This window comes from Squalius cephalus (genome assembly GCF_949319135.1).
Source record: "Squalius cephalus genome assembly, chromosome: 14".
Classification (NCBI taxonomy): Eukaryota; Metazoa; Chordata; class Actinopteri; order Cypriniformes; family Leuciscidae; genus Squalius; species Squalius cephalus.
Window position 1 is genome coordinate 16,845,348 of NC_137135.1, and position 21,304 is coordinate 16,866,651.

The 21,304-nt window shown below is 38.0% G+C and overlaps 1 protein-coding gene across 1 annotated transcript; it reads left to right on the forward strand.

The window, feature by feature from the left end:
- The first annotated feature begins 839 nt into the window (after window positions 1–839).
- Window positions 840–12,635, forward strand: eef1g (eukaryotic translation elongation factor 1 gamma). The gene is made up of 10 exons (XM_079891684.1): window positions 840–924; window positions 1,719–1,877; window positions 1,960–2,023; window positions 3,083–3,225; window positions 3,316–3,459; window positions 6,872–7,001; window positions 8,079–8,304; window positions 8,393–8,565; window positions 8,731–8,855; window positions 12,340–12,635. Exons 1-10 carry the CDS (start codon window positions 913–915, stop codon window positions 12,496–12,498), a joined length of 1,335 nt encoding a protein of 444 aa, XP_079747810.1. The 5' UTR covers window positions 840–912; the 3' UTR covers window positions 12,499–12,635.
- The last annotated feature ends 8,669 nt before the right edge of the window (window positions 12,636–21,304 follow it).

Here is a 21,304-nt window from a genome sequence, read left to right on the forward strand (position 1 = left end):
AAAATAGAATAACTCGGTGTAGGCAACACCGTTTTTTGTAGTTGTTCTCTGTATTGACAGCACTCCAAATGTACAAAAAAATGAGCTCAATGTTAAAATTGACCGGAGTTCTCCTTTAATAACTTTTAAGTGTTTTACCTTTTAATATATTTTTTCCATAAATTCTCAACATGTTTAGTGATAAGCAAAATTGCAACATTCCCCCCAAAATGATAACCTTGATTATATTTAATGTTGCACAACATTAAAATTAAATCTCACAACAGGGTCCATTTCATTCACAGAAACTGGTTCATCTTCAACATAAATATCAGAGCAAGTGGATTTAAGTCCTTTAAATATTTTACAGAGATCAATAAGTTGTTGAGCATTCAAGCCAGACAGACTTTTTTTTTTTTAATTTACATTTTGATTTGAAAGGAAATCTGTAGATTGGGTTTAAAAAATAAAACATTTACATATAATCTCCCCTTTTTATTGCAAAGAAGAAGCCACTGCATTTAAAATACAAAGAACAAAAAATGGAAAGGGAATACAGGAAAGAGGTAAAACCTCAAACTAAGAAAGATAAGATCATAGTTCTTAAGAAATTAGCTATTCTTACTATTATTTATGAGTTTAAGAGATTTTACAGTGTGAGAAACATCAAATCTAGGCAAAGTGTTGAGAACAAATTCTTGTTCTTGTGAATGAAGAATTTGCAATGAAAAACAAAGAAAAAAAGTTAAAAACATGGCTGCTGTCAAAAATAAATAAATAAATCGTTCAGCGAAAAGTTAATCACATTTTATAAAGGTAGAACACGTCGTCCAACTCTCACTTTCACGCCTTTATGACGTATTATTGCCGCGCCAGCACGAGCCTATACGTCAGCACCGCGCAGCTCCGTTCCTCCTTTCTCTCATCCTGAAGATGGCGGCAGGGGTGAGTAAGATGGGAGGAAACCCTTACATGCCTTATTACAGCACATCTCTCTCCACAATCATACCCCAATCACTCTAATCCTTATATCTTTGTACGTTGTTTTCATACCGTGTTATCTTGTAGTCTCTTATGAAGCTGTTACGATGATTATTTAAGTTGTAAATACTCCCCACACCCCTTTATAAGGTGGTTAGTGTGATGACGGGCAGAAGTACAGCGCTGCGTTCTTTGTGCCACGTTTCCCTTGCCTTCCCTTCCATTGCCCCTCATTCTCCGCTTTAATCTGTTTGTAGAAAGCAGAATGTCATGTTTGTAGTTTCTTACATTTCGTAAAGGTTAAAAACATAAATTACCAGAGTGAGCTGATAGAAAGCGTAGTCAGTTATGCATTCATTGTGTAGTTAAGACAAAGTAAAACGTTTTCCGGTTTAACTATTTAACGTTACACGTCCGATTCTGAAATTTAGTGGTAGTGTCAAACACTTTCAGACTCTATAAAATCTCAATCAAAGAGGTTTTAATGATTAACAATATGTTTTACAAATAAATGGCACTGCAACACCATCCAGTTAGTTAGTTCTGCCACTAGTAACCCCCTATTTGACTATGCAAACATTGTATACAATCTGTTAAGTAATTTTATTGCAGGGAATTCACTGTCAGCTGCGTCAGCTTGTGGAAAGTGCTGTGTAATGAGGGGGGCAGCGTGTGTTGGCATTTTCTGTTATTAGATGACTGAGGCCAAACAAGCTACATTAGTTTCAGCAATCTGATCTCAAACCTTGTTTCTGCAGACTCTCTACACATACCCAGAGAACTGGAGGGCCTTTAAGGCTCAGATCGCTGCCCAGTACAGTGGGGCTCGTCTGAAGATTTCAAACGCCCCCCCTGCCTTCACCTTTGGGCAGACGAACCGATCCCCTGCTTTCCTTAGCAATTTTCCCTTGGGCAAGGTCAGTGTTGTTCTTCCTTTTTTTTTTTGCTTATGTTCTTGATGTTGAATTAATTCATTGATGTGGTTCCGATCCATTTTAGGTTCCTGCTTACCAGGGTGATGATGGCTTCTGTCTGTTTGAGAGCAATGCCATTGCTCACTACTGTAAGTAAACTTTATAGTGCCTATTTACGCTTGGCCATTTCATTTTCCGTTTCACAAAATATCCGTTTACATTTGCCCAAATGCATTTTATTTATCATCTGATTTCAAGAGCATGGCTTCAATGGGGGAGAGCGGCAAGTGAGAGAATTTTGTGTTCACCACATTTATTGTAGATGACCGAGTTAAGCGTCAGGATGCTGAATATTGAGTTTCATTCGTGGCCATTTTGCGGCTTGCTGAAGAGAGATGCTGATTTGTGGCAGGCCATATCTGTGGAGATGCGTGCTGCAGTAGTGCTGTGGTATCTGGCAGCCAGGAGCTGACATAACATGCTCTCACACCTTTATTTTTTTTACCATTTTGGGAGAAGTGTATTTTACATATGTGACTTCATCAACCAAATGCACTTACACTTGTCCCGGTGCATCTGGAATGCATCTCAAACCACATCCTAAAGGGGATTGAGCGATCGGATTGTAATCCAATTTAAAAGCATTTCAGGGGGCTTTTAAACCTGAGGCCTCATTTTTTTTTTAACATAAGTTCTGTGGATTTTTTTCTTACTTCAAATGTGAAGAACAAATTAGGATTTATAAAGGCAGAAACTGATGTGAAAATGTTCTTACGCGCACGCCAACTGACGAGCATGCAAACTTTTCGCCGTGGTAATTCGATTAATTAGTAATTTTTTTAAATGTAAAGATAAATAGACAATCAATGCTTTAATATAATTGTATCTGCAAATTAGCGTCATTTTAACTGCTATATCACTGAAATTAATGATATCCTGAAAATTATATGCCTTGTACAGAAACCAGCCCATGCCTATTCCACATCAATGTTTTGGAGAGTGTGCTTGGATTTCCTTGCTGAGTGCCTGAACTCAATCTTTTTTTGTGTGTGTGTGCATACAGACTTTTCAAAAGTGGTCTTAGGATTATCACATGCACGTCTTTATAAATGAGACCCCAGGTCTTCATGCATGAAGTGGCCAATTGTAAGTGAGCCCATTATGGAGTTTTATTGCACGTCATCAATGCTTGGTGTGTGTCCCGACAGTGAGCAGTGATGCCCTGCGTGGCAGCACTCCCCAGACCAGTGCCCAGGTGCTGCAGTGGGTCAGTTTTGCTGATTCTGAGATCATCCCTCCAGCTAGTGCCTGGGTGTTCCCCACCTTGGGTATCATGCAGTTCAACAAACAGGTGAGCTTTGTATATCCGTTAATGTAATGCATTTATCGTTCAGAAAGTGCATTGAATGTTTTGTAAGACTGTCCTTCGTCTTGTATATAGGCCACAGAACAGGCTAAGGAAGAGGTGAAACGAGTCCTTGCCGTCCTGAATCAGCACTTAAACACTCGCACTTTCCTGGTCGGGGAGAGAGTCAGTCTGGCTGACATCACTGTTGTCTGCTCTCTGCTCTGGCTCTACAAACAGGTGAGTCTACAGGGTGTCATGAAAATCTCAGCTGTAATCAGGTCTTTTTTATTAGGGATGCACAATAAATTGGGTCCATATTGGTTCATCTGTTATCAGTGACTAAGTGTCAATATTGGAAATTTAATTAAGAATTTCTGCCTCTTTAGGATTGATTGTTGATGATTTAAGGTTTAATTCTTAAAGATAATCTATTCATTATTATTTCTATTATTGTATTGTTTAGTGTTTTATTTTAAATGGACAATTGGTTATTGGTCTATTTTAGTGGTCTATACACGTCACGATATGATAGCATCTCGATACTAAACATACAATACTATTGCAATACTTTTAGCAAAAATAGAGGTTTATTATTATTATTATTATTATTATTACTTCCAAACATGGTAAAAAGTTAACAAATTTATTACAGGGTGTGCTTGAATAGGCTTGGACTTAGTCCTTGTCCCCAATGCACAGGGCAATTTTGCTGTGAAAATTCATGATTCTGAAGCTGAAAATGCAGAATTAAGTTAGATACCTGCTTGCACGCTGTCACTGACTACGTTTACATGTGCACCAATAATGTGATTTTTAATAAATGTAAAAAAGGGGTGTAACAATACACTTGTGTCACGATTCGATACAAATCGGGATACTGAATTCACAATACTATATATATATCGTGATATTTTAAGCCAAATTTTTTTATACCCACAAAATATTCCCCCATTACATTATTATACGTTATATTCAACATCTTAATAGTTTAATGTATTAATGTCACTGAATCTCCGTAAACATTAACTTTTTTTCTTCACTCAGTACTCGTGCTTTCAATGCAGGCATTCTTTGGATCTCTTACACAGATAAGCCGCTCAGGCCCTCCCAGTGCTCACTGTCTCGTCCGCCTCTCCCACTATTAATGCACTATACATAAAGAAGAAACCATCTAAAACGCTTTGAATAATCTTGCTACTAAAACTAAATGTGATATGGTAATTTAAATTATGTTTGCACTTTCACTTTTAGTGCCGTTCCGGAAGTGCGCTGAAAATGATTAATGCAATCAATCACAGTTCTAATCGCAAGAAAGCATGTCGAAATGACTTCCTAAACTGTAAATGGTTACTTCATCCAAAAATGAATTCTGCATACCAGATTGAGATGTTATTTCGCACGTCACGCAAGTGCTTGAACATCTGTGTTTACTACTGTATGTGGGTCGTTGTAAATGTGTTTGTCATAAAGCCATCGTGTCTCTTCAGAAGACTTAGATATGGATTAGACCACTCAAATGATTTTTATGCCTTGATTAATTTTTTTGGATCTTAGTTTTAGAGGAATGGACTTTAAATGGTGGGACAGAAATCTCAGGTTTCATTATCTTCATTTGTGTTTGGAAATTGAACGATAATCTTATATGTTTGAAAGGACGTGAGGGTGAGTATATGACAGAATAAAAATTTTTGGGTGAATTTTTCCTCAAATACAGTAAGCTGAGCCTTGGATAAAGCTAAATATTGCGAATTGTATCGTTTACATAAACAATACATATCGTCGCATTTTTATATTGTGATGTATCGTTACACTCCTAAGTCTTAATTGCAGCATGTAAAAAGATGTTTACCAATCCAGTTTCAATGCAATTTACGTTATTCTGATTATACACTTATAAGTATTGTTATACCACACACAGATGTGTATGCATTATGCATGTTACTGGTCATTGTTTTAATCTACTCCTCAAATTCAAAATAAATTTTTATGGACATTTCGAACATTTTTCTGGAGGCGCCGTGATGAAAATCGCAATGCCGGGTTTGCCTACTCTTCTGTCGTGTTCTTCGTGCCGTCTGGATGAAGATACGGAGTGGAGAGTTGTTGACAGTTTAGCGATGTGGAGAAGAGAAAACTTAAGAATGTCACAGTTTATTCATGAAGTTGTGTGAATAAAACAACACTGCATCCGTGGGCGAACCGAGCACATGCACGCTATTGTCAGAGCGGTAATGAGATTAATGTGCTAACATGCCTTTATTGCGATTAAAATCGACGAATGCCACATAGTTTAATTCGAATATGGTTACTTCGATTACTTAATCATATTAGTTTGATTGAAGTATTGGTTACGTGAGGTAAAGTTTAATCGCAATATTGCCAAAATACCATTATAAACGCATTGAGGGTGCATGTAAATGCATTCATTGACTCCTTTTTTTAAAATCCAACATTTGACATTATCAGGACCTGCATATTCCCCATTGCATTATTATACATTATATTAAACATATGTAGTAGTTAGTTCTGACACTGAAACTCAAGTACTGTCACAAACTCTGAACTTTCTTTTTTTTTCTCGCATAGTACAATCGTGCTTTCGTTGCAATGCAGGCGTTCGTTGGATCTGTTACACAGACAAGCCGTGTGTGGACAGACTCTCCCGGTGCTCACTATGTCCTGTCTCTCCCTCTATTAATTCACTTACATAAGAATAAACTATCTAAAACGATTTGAATCTTCATACTACTAAAACTAGAAATGAGATATGATTTAAATGTTTGTGCTTTCAATTTGAGTGCCGCTACAGTGCGTATGAGCTTCAGATCAATGCAGTAAATACTGTTCTAATCCCAAACGGTGTCAAAATGACTATTCCCAAACTTTAAAGGGTTATTTCATCCAAATATTACAATTGTTTTCGTTAACTCATATCGTTCGCACATCACGTACATACATTTACTACAGTATGTTCGTTGTAAATCTGTTCTTCAGATAAAGTGATCATATCTCTTCAAAAGACTTGGATTGAACCACTCTTTTTAAAAAAAAAAAATTGATGCCTTTATGACCTTTGGATCTTTTCAATTTTAAAGGAATAGACTTTAAATGGAGGGGCAGAAATCTCTCAGGTTTCCTAAAAATAAAATAAAAAATATTGTGTTTGGAAGATAAACAGATCTTATAGGTTAGAATGACATAGAATGAGAGTGAGTACATTAGTTTTAATTTTGAAGTGAACTTTACCTTATAAATACAGTAAACTGAATCTTGTATAAAAAAAACTATCACAGCGCATATCGTTTACATTACTGATATATCTTATTATTATTATTATTATTATCCTGATATAACTATCTATTGTTGCGCCCCATATTCATTTGTTCCTCACCCATCTGATGACTGAACCATCCTAATGATAATGTACAGTAAATGTACTTGATAAAGCTACAATCTGTTAATCAGAACATGCTTACATTAGATAAATATCTTGTATTAGTGATTGGGTAATCAGTTGCATAAGTCAAGTCACCTTTATATAGTGTTTTATACAATACAGTTTTTTTCAAAGCAGCTTTACAGTGATTTTTAATATTTCAGTTTTAAATTGGCATTTGAATGTTTTGTGCAATTTCTTTCACCTTTCTAGGTTCTTGAGCCTGCTTTCCGTCAGCCCTACCCCAATGTCACTCGCTGGTTTGTGACCTGTGTCAACCAACCACAGTTTAAGACTGTTTTGGGGGAGGTTAAACTCTGTGAGAAAATGGCTCAATTTGATGGTAAGTTTCTCAAACCACCTTGCTGTGTAGTTTTTGCTCTTCTGCTTGAGCTTGAATTTAAGTGCAGAACATCGGATTTCATGGTTATCAGCATATTGTCCTCAAGCACAATCAGAGATGTTTCTTAAATCCATGGTGTATAGGCCATACTACCATTATTGAAGCAGATGCTCTTAAGTCAGTGGTTCTCAACTCCAGTCCTCAGGACCCGCTGCTCTGCACATTTTGTATGTCTCCCTTATTTAACACACCTGAATCAGATCATCAGCTCGTTAAGAGAGACTCCATGAACTGAACTGAGTGTGTCAGATAAGAGAGACATACAAAATGTGCAGAGCAATGGGTCCCGAGGACTGGAGTTGAGAACCACTGCTCTAAGTCTTTGTAGAGCAGGCTTGAGCAAAATAGTGACAAACCATATTGTGTGTGTGTATATATATATATATATATATATATATGAAAATATATAAAGAAAATTCATAAAGCTTTGAAGCTTTCCTGCCAGATGTGTTAGTGTTTCATTTCTCAAGGCTTTGAATGCACGCAGGGACACCTGCTGGTCAATGGAAATATGGTGCAGGAAAGTAATTGTCATGAGTGTGACAGCTTCAAAATGTTACTTGGTTTGTGAACCATTATGTACACACGCACATTTATGTATAAATAAATAGTTCTTTGAAGTATTTTTCATAATTCTGTAACTGGGCAGTGCTTTTGTTGAACATGCGGAAATGGAGTTCTTTAGACTGGATAAAAGAAGGAAATGACCATGGAAATCCACCATTTTTTGTAGGGTTTTTCTCACATTTTGGCAATGAGGCTGTGATTTTTGAAGCCAGTACAACCCTAGGCAAAATTAAAATGAAGCACTACAATTTGTAATGCATTCTGAACTGACACATCACACACAACTGTGTTTGTGGGTGTTTATCGTTTTATTTTAATTTAATTAATCTTCAGAGTCCTCTCCTTTGTAAAAACTTGAAGTGCAGCAGTTTTTGGCTTTACAATTTATTTATTTTTTTCCCCGATATTGAGTGCTAATATATGTGCTTTTATTTATTGTAATTTTTCTAGCTAAAAAGTTTGCGGAGATGCAGCCGAAAAAGGAGACTCCTATCAAGAAGGAGAAAGGTGGCAAGGAAGGAGGCAAGCAGCCGCAGCAGCAACCGCAGCAGGAGAAAAAAGAGAAGAAAAAGGAGGAAAAGAAAGCAGCCCCTGCTGAGGAGGAGATGGACGAATGTGAGGCTGCACTGGCTTCTGAGCCGAAAACAAAGGACCCATTTGCTCACCTTCCAAAAACGTACTTGATACACCTTCACTTTAGAGATAGATACTGCTTGAAAGTCTGTTCGCTCTCTCATCAGTCTGCCTTTGTCCTCTTGCACTAGCTCTTTTGTCATGGATGAGTTCAAGAGGAAGTACTCCAACGAGGACACCCTGACTGTGGCATTGCCTTACTTCTGGGATCACTTTGATCGCGAGGGCTTCTCAATCTGGTACGCTGAGTACCGCTTCCCTGAAGAGCTGACCATGGCCTTCATGAGCTGTAATCTTATCACAGGTACAGTCAGGTCACTTTGCCTTGTCTCGTTAAAGAGTGCCTGGAATGCTGTAACTTTGTTTTTGGTTTGTTCCTTCAATTCAGCATGTACTACTTGCGCAAGAGTTTAGCATTGCATAGTTTAAAAAAAAAAATGTACATGTGCTCTCTTGCTCGTCTCCTCAGGAATGTTCCAACGACTTGACAAACTACGTAAGAATGCATTTGCCAGTGTCATCCTCTTCGGTGCAAACAACGACAGTTGCATCTCTGGTATCTGGGTCTTCAGAGGCCAGGACCTTGCATTTACTGTAAGTGATTTTCATGTACTCAGAACCCTGTTTAGTGTTTATATGTATGTTTATAGTTTGATTCCAGGATAAACACCGTATCAAAAATGTAGGGCTGCCTCCTAATAGTCAACTAAACGTTAGTCAACAAGAAGAGGCTTAGTCAACCAAAATTTTAGCCGGTTAGTCGAGTAAAAAAAAGTCCACAGGAAGTGGCAAAGTAACGCAGTCCATAAGGGACGGATCTTTAACGGTGGGTCCTTGTGGTAATAACATTATGTCAGGCAGGAAATGGAAAGCAGGGCTCTACATTAAGCCTTTTCATGTGCTTGTCCTTCGGACAAGGAAATCTGTCATTCACTTGTCCAAGTAAAAAACTTGCTTGTCCGAGAAAAAAAAACAATTTGTGGTGTTAAATTTATTCTGAAGCAATACTCATCAGTGTTCAATCAGCTTTGATGTATTTAAATCTGCATATTGTCTCATCTGTACCTTTTAAAGGGCACCCCCCCCCCCCCCCCAATATTATTAACTGTATGCTTAATTTTTCATTTTAAATTCCTAAATTTGATCAATAAATTCAATTAAAATAATAAGACTAGGTAGGGCTGATGAATTGAAATCATTTACACTAAAAAATGACAACTGCATTAATGTTATGAGATTGTTTTAAATATTTTTAAATATACAAATAAGAAACTTTGGAAAGAATGATGCTTTTAAACATAACACTAAACCGCCAGTAGGTGGCGGCAGGCCACCGTCTTGATGAGCGAGTCATTGAGACAGTCAGTCAAATGATTCGTTCAAACGACTGATTCAAGAATGAGGCAGTTGTTTATGAATGGGTCATTGAATCTTTGACTCAACAGATTAGTTCAAAATGCTGAATCATTCAATAATGAAACACTATGGTTCTGCTGTGATCTTTGTTTGGAACTATTTTCGCTGCTGAAACGGAACAAAATCAGTCAATATTGCGTCATATGCAAGTGACTTAATTTGACATGTTTATTGAACTGTTGTATGAAGGGAAACGGCACTCGTTGTCTGAGGTTGCTTAACTGTATCATATGTTAAAATATAAACTCCACATGCTTACAGCAGGGAGCAAACAAAAGGGTCTCGAGAGACTGTTAAATTACCTCATGTCTCAAAGCACATAACATTACAATAATAATGAATAGGCGATAAACAACTTGGAAGAGCTCTGACCTGTACCACCTGACTGCTTCAGATTCATTTTGGCATTGGTGTTGCCATTGAAAGGCATAAATTCAAGTCACACACTGCTCCGAGTATACAGATTTCCATCTCTTCCAAATTACAGTAGTTATGGCGTGAACGCAACAAGCTCATTGTTTTGGTTCAGGAGGAGCTGTAAAATGCGTGGCTGAGTCTGTCTAACTCGTAGCATGAAACGCACTGATGACGTGTGATGTGAGCAGGGTGCGCGGAGGTATGGAAATGCGTACATTAAGGCAGGTTGGACAATACAATGATTGGGTAAACATTTTATGGTCCTACACCTTCCATGATATATACATTTAGCCCACTTAACTTGGTGACTTTCAACCAGCAAAAAAAATATTTCTGGAGCAAATCACCTTTAAGTTCAGAGAAATTTGTGAATCATAATTTTAATCCGTCTCTTTGTTTTCTAGGTTAAGCAACACCAAACTAGTCTTTCCCCATGTCATGTGCAGTACATTTAATGTGTTAGTTTTATGAACATTGCAATCCACATTGATTAGATCAGGTTTTTAAAAACTGCCAGCCAGATTAGGCACAATTGAAGGCACATTGTGAAAGTTTAACTCGGCGCCTTGCGTCATGTTTGCAGAAAGCATTGAATAAAAGGAACATTAGCTTCTTTGAGTTTTGGCCAATTGTGACCAATAACCAAACAATCTTTCCATCCCAGCACAGCTGTAGTGATCAATCTTGAAGCAGCAGCGTTGCTGGAGTAAACAACCTGAATGTCAGAAGTCTTGAACATTTCACATGTATTGAAAGTTGATAATGTTGGTAAATGAAAACCAGCACATCAAAGAAGCATGTCTTCTCTGATGTGGAAAACACTTCCTGTATGTTTTGTTGGTGCTGATTCCAATCAATTTGTATGGTTGGCATAAATTCATCTGTAACATGGTAGAAGCTACATGTTTGAGCTGTTTTTACTGAAAGCAACTTGCACTGACATATCTTAAAATATGCCGGTGTCATTTTGTCTCAAGATGCACACCAGTAATGTTTATAAAATTTACTTAAATTCCCTAATTTAACTAAGGCCGAATTCTGGCTTAATCTAAGCCCTGTCAGGCCTCGATGAGGCAATAGAATGTTGAATCTTACGCATGGCTGATTTTAATTTGTGCTTATTGGTGAAAGTGCAATAATTCTGAAATGTAAAAATACATTTCTTAAATGACAATCATTGTGAGAAATTTCTTAAATGATAATTATGCGATTTGTAATTGAGTAAAATCATCATTTTAACCATTATGCAACATGACAAATGTTTTCATTGACTAAAACTATAATGCTAAAACCACTGGCTCTGCACCCCTATACCTTAAATGCATTACTCCAGACCTGTGCCATCCAGAAGCTTGCATTCTGCAAGTGAACGGCGCCTTATGGTGCCATCTCAAAGAGGCACAAAATCACTTTCATGGACCTTCACCTGGATTGTTCCCTGCTGGTTGAGTGACCTGCCTAACTCGACCAGTGCTGCTTAGTCTTTGGCCATTTTTAAGAAATAAAAATCTCTTTCGGCACACATGACCCATTAATACTAACACTTAGTATTCTATATCTATATTTATATATAAAAAAAAAAGTACTGCGCTAGACTAACTGCGACTAGTCAGCACTTGCATGTTGTTGCCTTATTGTTGGTTTGAAGTTTTTCCTTTGAGTTTTCCACATACAGGCCAAAAGGCATAAACATTTTTTGTTTTAAGTGGAAAACGGTGTTGTGTAAACGGCCCCTAAACAGAAACAGGACAAGGTTGACAACATATAACTAGAAAGAACATTTGACAGAGGACTAAGACTAAAAATGGCTCAGCAAATTAACATCAAGGGTTTACATGTGAGACAGAATAAACCAGGCTTAATTGACTCGATGTTTTTGTCATTATTAGATGTGTTTTATTCTGTGTTTGTGCAGTTAAGTAGATACAAATGGTAGTATTATAAAAAGCACAAATGTTTTCAAAACCAGTGAGCTGTATATATTGTTACGGTTGGTTGACAAGTATTGATACAAGTTGACTGTACAAATCTGTTTTGTTTGTAGTTCTCAGCAAATGGCAAAAATAAATGGAGAGAAGTTCACAATCTGCCCTAAGATTTGTGACCATTTCAGTTGACTCCGTATAATCAGTGCGGAGTTAAATCACTTCAATGACATTCATTATTATTAAAATGTGAATGTTGAGCTTTTATTTTTTTTATGTTTTTACTTTAAAAATTTGTGTTTTTTCTCATCTCCCCTCAGCTGAGTGATGATTGGCAGATTGACTACGAGTCATACACTTGGCGCAAGTTGGATGTGGACAGCGAAGAGTGCAAGACCATGGTGAAGGAATACTTTGCATGGGAGGGTGAATTCAAACATGTAGGCAAAGCTTTCAACCAGGGCAAGATTTTCAAGTGAGAACATCTTGTGCCCTGTATTTATCAACATCAGTATCAATGGACATGACATTTGTTTGAGAACCCCATGTACAAGGCTTTGAGCTGTGGTGGAAGGAAGACTTGAGTTGAGAAATAAAACTTTTTTTCACAATCCCACTTTATTTTCTTTTGTCTTTTCTGTTTTGACTGTTACTCCTGAGTGTTTGTCTCAAAAAATAAAATAAAAAATAAAAAAAACCTTAAGCATATCGTAGTTCTATAGCAGATGAATGTTTTATAAATAGCTGATGGTAATATTTGGGGGGTGGGGGGTCAAGCTTTAAACAAGCTTGAAAGTATAAAACTTGCTTTTAATTAGATAGTGCTGGTTTTAATGTTCCCGGAAAGTATTTTTTCACAGTGCCTGATGCTCTCTTGGGATCTGAAATTGAGAAAGCATACAAATGATGATGCTCTCTTCGAATCTGGAAATCATTGAAACTCTGGAAACAAAATGGCGTCTCAGCCATTTAATTAAGAGAATGTTTGCCTGTTTTAACTTTGGCATTTGGAAAAATTGATCAGGCTAAACTCCACCAGAGGGAGCCTCATGTCACGGATCCCATTAACGCCCCTAAATGGACCCAACTGCAAATCCTGAGGAAGTTTGAGGATAATTTTTTCAACCTTGGTATTTCACTTTTTTCCCTGTTCATTTTTCTTTTCTTTAGGTTTTCATGTGGCAAAGTTTTAACTCATCCCACATCCTGCACCCTTTTTTAATTTCATTTCAGTTATGAGCAATTTATTTAAACTTAAGTTTTAGTCAGCCTGAGGATTTTTGTTTTGTTTTGGGCATTCATAGGAGATTGGTAAAAAAGTATGTTTTTTTTTTTTTTTAATTATAGTTCCATAAAATGGATCCTGATCTTTTGCAATATTGTTAAGGTTCTGATTCCCAGGAAACCTACATAAAGGTATGTGTATAAATAAATGCCCTGCAAATTGCTTCAGATAAAAGTATCTGCTTAAGTTCAAAAGTATTCTAATCCAATATACTTCAGGGCAGGGATGGGCAACTTCGGCCCTGGAGGGCCACTATCCTACAGAGTTTAGCTCCAACCCTGAAAAAAATCACCTGCCTGTAACTTTCTAGTAATCCTGAGGACCTTGATTAGCTTGTTCAGGTGTGTTTGATTAGGGTTGGAGCTAAACTCTAGGACATTGGCCCTCCAGGACCGAAGTTGCCCATCCCTGCTTCAGGGTCATATTGGCCTGGTGTCAGACGGGTCTTAAATTAAGCAAGGATTAGACTTTAGTTTAATTGGGACATTTAAATAACTACTATAAATGTCCCTTAGAAAAAAAAAAAAAAAAACATTACTGGTGTGTATCTCGAGACAAAACAATGGTACTGACATATATTAAAAAAATGTCAGTGCAAGTTAAAACCTCCTAAACATACATTTATTCTGGGACTGTCTGTGATGCCAGGGGATAAAGTCTGGATCTTTACCACAGGTATTTATTTACGAGCATTTGCCATAGGCCAGGCTTCAAGTTATGGAATTGCCCTAATGAAGGCAAATTATTGCAAGCTTAGGCTGTTCAAACCGGTCTGTTCTAACGCAGTGAGATTGTCTTTCTTGTTCCCGGATGAGAAATAACCCATTTGCTGATTTCCAAGCACACACTTCTGTTGGCATAGGAGTATGCTAGGTTGTCATATTTGTTGACACACCTGAGGTAAGACTCTGTAAACTTCAGGAAAAAATAAAATAAAAGCCACACCTTAACCATGGGCTTAACTGGTAACTTATCCTTTTATTTTGTTTTCAACGCTTCAATAATTTAATGTGCTTGAATCTGGTTGCTAATCCTCTGTATTTTTTATTTGGAAAAAGAAATGTATACAATCTTGATCCGTGTGGGAGAGGTAAATAACATTGCCTGAATTTTGCTGTGAGTATATTAAACACACACATGGGGGAGCGACTTATTTAAAACTGTGAATAATTGATTGCTGTTAAGTAAATAATTCAGCAAGTGTACTTACAAAAGATGTGATGGATTTAGTGCTAAAAAGTTACACTGATAAAATGTCCTCATGATCAGTAGTGTTGCTCAATGGTGAGCACAGGGTGTGGCCTCGGCTCAAGCGTGTCAATGCTTCTCTACAGCTGAATGTGCTGTCCTCACTTAACCTTATAACTGTATGAGTGTCAGCAGGACATTGTCACAGTGATAGCTGATTCACTTGAGTGCCTTTGAAGAGTATACAGACATTGATTGTACTCATTGATGTTCTCAGATAAAAGCTGTCTTGTGGGTCTTGTTTTGCATGAAGGCTGCCTGATTACAAGGCCCTGCACATAATGATACGTTGAGCAAAAATAGAGTAAAAACAGTAATGTTATGAAAAAATAGTTACACCAATACTTTACAATACATGTTAACATTAGTTAAGTTGAACTAACAAGGAAAAAGTGTTTAATAAATGTAATGTTCATTTCAACATTTACTAATACACTAAAAACTCATGTTTATCAACCTTTCTAAAGTAAAAAGTGTTTTTTTGTATTAATTTGAAAAAATTGTATCTGTGATTATTTAATGGACCTGACCTAGCATGAACTAACAATGAACAATTGTATTTTCGTTAACATTAACAAAGATTAATGAATACTATACAAATGCTAATTTTAGTTAATGCATTGACTTACGTTAACTAGTAGGACTTTATTGTTAAGTGTTACCCTGTTTTAATATATTTAAAATGTAATTTATTCCTGTGCTGGCAAAGCTGAGTTTTCAGCATTTGTCACATGATCCTATAAATATAAATATAAAAATCTGGCGTTTCAATGCTTAAGAGTCAAGCGAGTGAAAATACGATCCGTGTTAGCAAACACAGTGTGGAACTGGAATGTTTGCCAGAAAACCTTTGTATTGGTTCAGAGGATTGGGAGTTGAAAGGGTCAAACTAAACCAGATTCAAGAACAATACGTACTGTAATGCCAACAGCAACACTATACTAATGCTGCCAGCTCCCCCTGAAGTTCCCCAGAGCTTCCTCGATCTCTTGCTGTTATTCCCACCCCGGCTCTTCCCTTAGCTCCCATCACTCGACTCCTTCCGCATTGATTTTATGAGGCTACAACAAGTACTTGTGACAGAATGTTATAGTGAGGTCTGTATTGTACATTGAGTTGAGAAGAAAAAAGCCTGGTATGCCTTTGTTAGGAATCTGTTCCACACATCTGGAAAGAGTGAGTGTTTAGGAAAGCAGTCCGCTTCGAAAAACATTCAGCCAGTATCTAGAGAAGTTTAGATAGATATGTTCTCTAGATCGCAATGGTAACTCTAAAAACACTGCCACAAAGCAGCGTAAGTGTTACCTTGTATGCAAGTAGTGCCATGGCAACAATGAGTCAGTAATGAAACCTCAATTTAAGATGAGGAACATAAGAACAGAAACCAGGCTGTGAAAGCATATCTTTGAACGTGGTTTGTGCTACATTGTGCTGATATGTGAATTTTCCCCTGGAGTCAGTCGCCATGCTCCCGTGCCAGGAAAAAATAACCATGCAAGTTTGCTCACCAGAACTCACAAAAGTGTTCACCAACTGTACTCTTGCACTTTAATTTGATGCTAAACTACATCAGAATCAAATAAAATGTGTATGTGGTGTTGAAGTTATGCATTTTAACCCTGATACATTGTGTCGTTTCTCAGGGAAACTGTGTGGACAGGTATGTATCTGAGTTTTAATGGTGGCCTGCGTATTTTTTCCCCTTTCCAGAGTGCAAGAGAGAATTTTTGGCATTCCAGTGAAGGGGTTGAAGGTCAGAGTGCCAAAGGGAAGAATGTGGATGGTGCTGTCAATCACTGGGAACCACCACAATGGTTCTGATGGTTTGAACTTATAACATCCATTTCTTTACTTTCAGAAGTTTTAGAGATCAACCAACGGCTCTCAATGTGTTTGGACGAGAAAGTAACTGGATGATTTTCGTTTTCGTGCAAAGCATTGCAGAAATCAGAAGGGAGAGCAAAAACAGGCAGCCCCTGCTGTTTTGGACATGAGACCCCATACATAACTCTGCTGGCTCAGATTACCATTGGGGGAGGTGGAGCATAGACATTGGTTTCATCCAGAGCTCTACTACAATGCTCAGAAATGTCACGCAGAAGAACTATTCTTTTATCGTTTATGTATGATGTGGAAAGCTGGAGCGGCAACTGTTATTTTCGTAGTGGACAAATGTGTATGCATTACATTCAAGTGCTCAGTTACTGTACAGACAATTTAACACATTTATTTCATATAGTACAATATAAGGATTATACTATAAATATAAACATATTTAAGATACTTTGTAGGTCATGTCATAATCCATTGCAGTTCAGTGAAGTAACAAAATAAAATAAGAAAAAAACAAAATATTTCATTATTTTCTTCACATTTAAAAAATTAAATGAAGACTTCAGATGCAAAAGCCTCTAAGTGCCATCTGAAATTTTCTTCTAGAATGATAATTTTTATCAAGCTTGTATGTTTATGTTCAGTTATTTCACTTTAATGGCAATGAAAATTACCTATTAATTGTCATTAAAGTTAAATTACTGAACCTAAATATATGAGCTTGATAAAAATGCTAATATTAGAAGAAAATTTCAGATGGCACTTAGAGGCTTTTGCATCTGAAGTCTTCAAATATAGATTATTCCAAAAGTATGGGCCCACTAATGGATTTTTTTCTATTACAAAAAAGCATTTTCATTGTAAAACATTATATGATCAATAAGTTATGACAACATATGTTTTACATTGCTTTAACTCTTCAAAATAAGTTAAGCAATTAAAAAACAAATTTTTTTTTTAAGACAGTTAAATGTAATTTAAATTGAAATGACTTAAACATCCAAGTTGATTGTACTTAAAAATTTAAGGTAGCAACTTTTTACTGTGTTGTTATGCAATGGAAGTAAGAACATCTGACAGTCTGTACAAATGAACTCACAATCAACGTCACAAATTAGATTTTTCGATTAGTGACATAGAAATAGTGCAGAATCTTTTTATTTTTATTTTTTAATTAACATCATGACATTCATTTATTTATTAAAAACCCTAAAACTGGTTGAATTGGATCATCAAAGGTCAGCAGCATAGGCATTGATATTAAATACACAAAGCACATTTGTGTAATTTAACATTAAATAACTGCAGGTTTACGTAAATTTACGTAAAGTTTGCATTTAACTATTTTTTTTATTTTTTTTTATTTGAGGAATACTGAATCTGAATCAAGTGAGATGTGTAAATGCATGCTCACATTTAGTCTAGAGCTACAGTAAGCATGAGTAAAATGGTTTATCCAGAATAAGTCCAGAATATCCATAAAATCATAAATTATTAAAATCATATTCCTGCCTAAAGGTGTTCATTTATTATATTGCTGCCTAAACTGATGTTAAATGATTGTATTGTTGCAGTAGAGTCTAAACTCTCATTACTGCCGGTGCTGATGTCTGCAACACAGTTTGCAGTCAGTCAGCATATCGGGCATTTCATAGGTGAAATAACAGTGACCTCAGAGGATTCTGTGGTTCTGAAACTGACACCTCTAATGTGTGTATCATTTGTGTGCAACATGTTGTGTACATTTTGTGATTGACTTGGTTAAACATGTTTGCGTTTCACTGGTTTAAAGCAGCAATGACCATAAAACCACAGAAATTATTGTGTGCCATCAAAAAGAAACATGGTGTGTTGTAAGGTAAGGTAACCTAAGGTTAAACCCTTATGTTAGGAAAATACATCAATTGATAATGCAGAATGTTTGTAGTTTATTAAAAAAAAAAAATCTTCAGAATAAGATGCTGCAATTTTTTACTATGCAGTCAAATAAATCTTAGATAATCATTGATCAAATTTAGTGATGGTTTATTATCAATTAATTCATGTTGAATGTATTTGCCTTTTTCGAAATTAAGTTTTACAACCTATAATTAACTGAATAAAAATGGAAGGTGTCACGTTTGATCTGTGTTTGTTTCGCTTGAGTAGGACTTCCCCCCGGTTTCACAGAAAGGCTTAAGATAGTACCAGCCTAAAATGCATGTTAGAGCTGTTTTAACTGAAAGCAACTTCCAAACTTATCTTAAAATATGTCAGTGCTATTGTTTTGTCTCAAGATGCACACCAGTAATGTTTAAGACACATTTATAAAAGCTACTTAAATGTCCTAATTGAACTAAGGCCTAATCCAGGCTTAATCTAAACCCTGTTTCTGAATCCAGGCTTGTGTTTAGTTTTGTACTGTTAATAGGGTACTATTTGAGGGGACAGCCATTTGTAGTGGTGACCGAAACCATAGTGGACATTATCCAGTGCACTTATTCAATCCAACAATACACCACAATAATGAGTGCAGAGTATAGATCCAGCCTTTTATTTTTGTTTTGTTGCATCCGCTAGCGCTGTGTGACACAAGATATGACTGTCAAAATGTATCTAGCAGCAGTTCGGATCTACCTCCCCAGGGGGATCTCTCCCTCGAGGTGTACATGCAGAGGTTTTTAGGTCTCTTTCGTGCATTATGACAACATCAGCCTCTGCATGTTTTTCAAGGCAGGTCTGAATCAAAGGACCAAGGTGCACCTTCCCGGTGAAGGCCCTCGAGGTATGTTCCTAGAATTTGTTGAGTGCGTGTTACACCAGTGCGGATCCCCCTACACCATTGAAGAGACTAAGGAGGATCAAGACCTGCTACATTAGCGCCCTCAGTGCAAGCCTTACCATCAACCACGCCCCCAACGGACCACAAGACTGAGCCCACCGCAGACTCAGGCCGTCTCTGAACTCTCTACCTGCCCGGTTACTGTCAAGGAGGCAGTTTCTAAACTCTCTGCTCATCCAGTATTGCTCAAGGAGGCTGTTTCTGAACTTTCTCCCTGTCTTGTCATGGCCAAGGATGCCATTTTGTAACCCTCTGCCTATGCTACCCAGTTCTTTGGCCCTGTCTCCGCTGGCTCCCCACAGCCCTTCTGCTCCTCTTTCGCCGCTCCACCTAGCAGCTTGAATCCTCCTTGGGCTTCCAGTTTGCAGCTCCGCCCTGGTGTGTTGCCTGCCTCCGCCTCGAACCACGAGTCCGTCACTCAACCTCGGCCCATCGACCAGTAGGCTCCACCTTGGCTCCTCCCTCCCTCGGCTCCACCTAGGACAACCGTCCTTATGACTTTATCTGTCTCCATCATCCCTCTGGCTCCACCATTGGTCAGTCCTCATCCCTCCAACCCTTCAGCTCTGTCTGGCTCCTCCTTCCCTTCAGCTCCGTCTGGCTCTTCCTTCCCTCTGGCTTCGCCTCAGTCCTCTCTCACAACGACTCCACCCAAGCATGCCGCACAAGTGCTGAAAAGTGAAGCCCAAAGCGTCTCGATCGCTCCCCGGTGGCTGGTCTAAGTATAGGTTATAAACCCCGCCTCCCCATGAAGTCTACTGGACGCTATGGAAACTAAACAATCAAATTACACTTCAAATACATTTTTTTCAAATATGTTTTCTGTCATTTTAGTTAGTTTATATCACGCTGATTTAGGTTTATGTAGAAAGTGTTTCCCTTTGGCACATGGACTCTCCCAGTCACCCCTGTCATTCAGCGAGAAACTATTAAAACTTTCCACCGGAGTTCGCGAAGTGACGGAGAAGAGAGTAGACGGATGATAAAGGGAAAAGGAGTTTGGCTGAATATTGTATATAGTTTGTAAAGTGAAATATAGTGTTTTAGCCCAAATCAGAGGAGTTTTTATCGATCGTGCTTGTGCGTGCATCACACATCTATGCACCTTTAATAAAACAACGATTTGGAATATAACCCGAGTGAGACATCATTGTTCGGACAAACTGTAGCCTTCAGCCAACCTGAATTAGCAATTAGAGTGAATACTCACAAGGTTTTTCAGTTTAAGTGTTCGTTTTTTTTTATATATATATATAAGTTTGGTCTTACTTAGTTATTTGATGCTATAAAAACGGGAATGTGACGTCATGACAGCTGTGATTGACAGCTTCTCTAAACGAAGTAGTCCAAGTCACCAAGGCACCAAGAGACTTTTTTTTGGATTTTCGGGAGGAGATTGGAGCTTCAACTTTAATTTATACATGTCCATAACTGTTTATTTTACAAAGTCAATTTTGTATTAACCGTTTCTGCGGGAGTGAGGGCGGAACCTTGATATCGCGGCTTTACTTCCTGCTCGCTACTGCTCAGAATCAGGTCCCGCGTTACTACTGCGCAGAAGCAGGTCCCAAATCTACGCAAGATGTCAGCACCATATTAGGACTTTGGCGGCTTCACTTTTCACCAATGGAAGAGAGTGAAGGGGCGTTGTCCATCTTTTTTTTTTACAGTCTATGGCTCCACCTCAGTCCTCCAGATCCCTGGCTTCACCTCTGCTCTTCACCGCGGCTCCACCTTGGCTTCCTGATCCTCCGGTGTCGCCCGGTCTCTTCGGATCCACCCGGGTCTTCACCTCCACCAGCTCCGCCTCCGATGTCAGTCATCTCTCTGGCTCCACCCGGCCTCTCCACCAAGGCTCTACCATGGCTCCTCCCTCCATCAGCTCCACTGTGGGCCTTCAGCATGTTTGTATTGTTTGAAGTCACTCCCTGGCTCCTCTCGCCGTCGTCTCCTCCTTGGCTCCTCCCCGTCCGTAGTGGTCACTTCTGCCAGCTCCGCGTCTTCCTCCTAAGTCCCAGTTCATCTGTTGCCATGGTTTTTGATTTGCCCTCATGTGATTCACCTATGTCTAGATAATGATCTTGTTTAGTCCCTAGTG

Excerpts from the sequence above, each read along its gene's own strand:
- eef1g (XM_079891684.1), top strand. Across the intron at positions 1,878-1,959 it reads GCAATTTTCCCTTGGGCAAG|GTTCCTGCTTACCAGGGTGA; the intron begins GTCAGTGTTGTT and ends GATCCATTTTAG. Across the intron at positions 2,024-3,082 it reads CAATGCCATTGCTCACTACT|TGAGCAGTGATGCCCTGCGT; the intron begins GTAAGTAAACTT and ends GTGTCCCGACAG.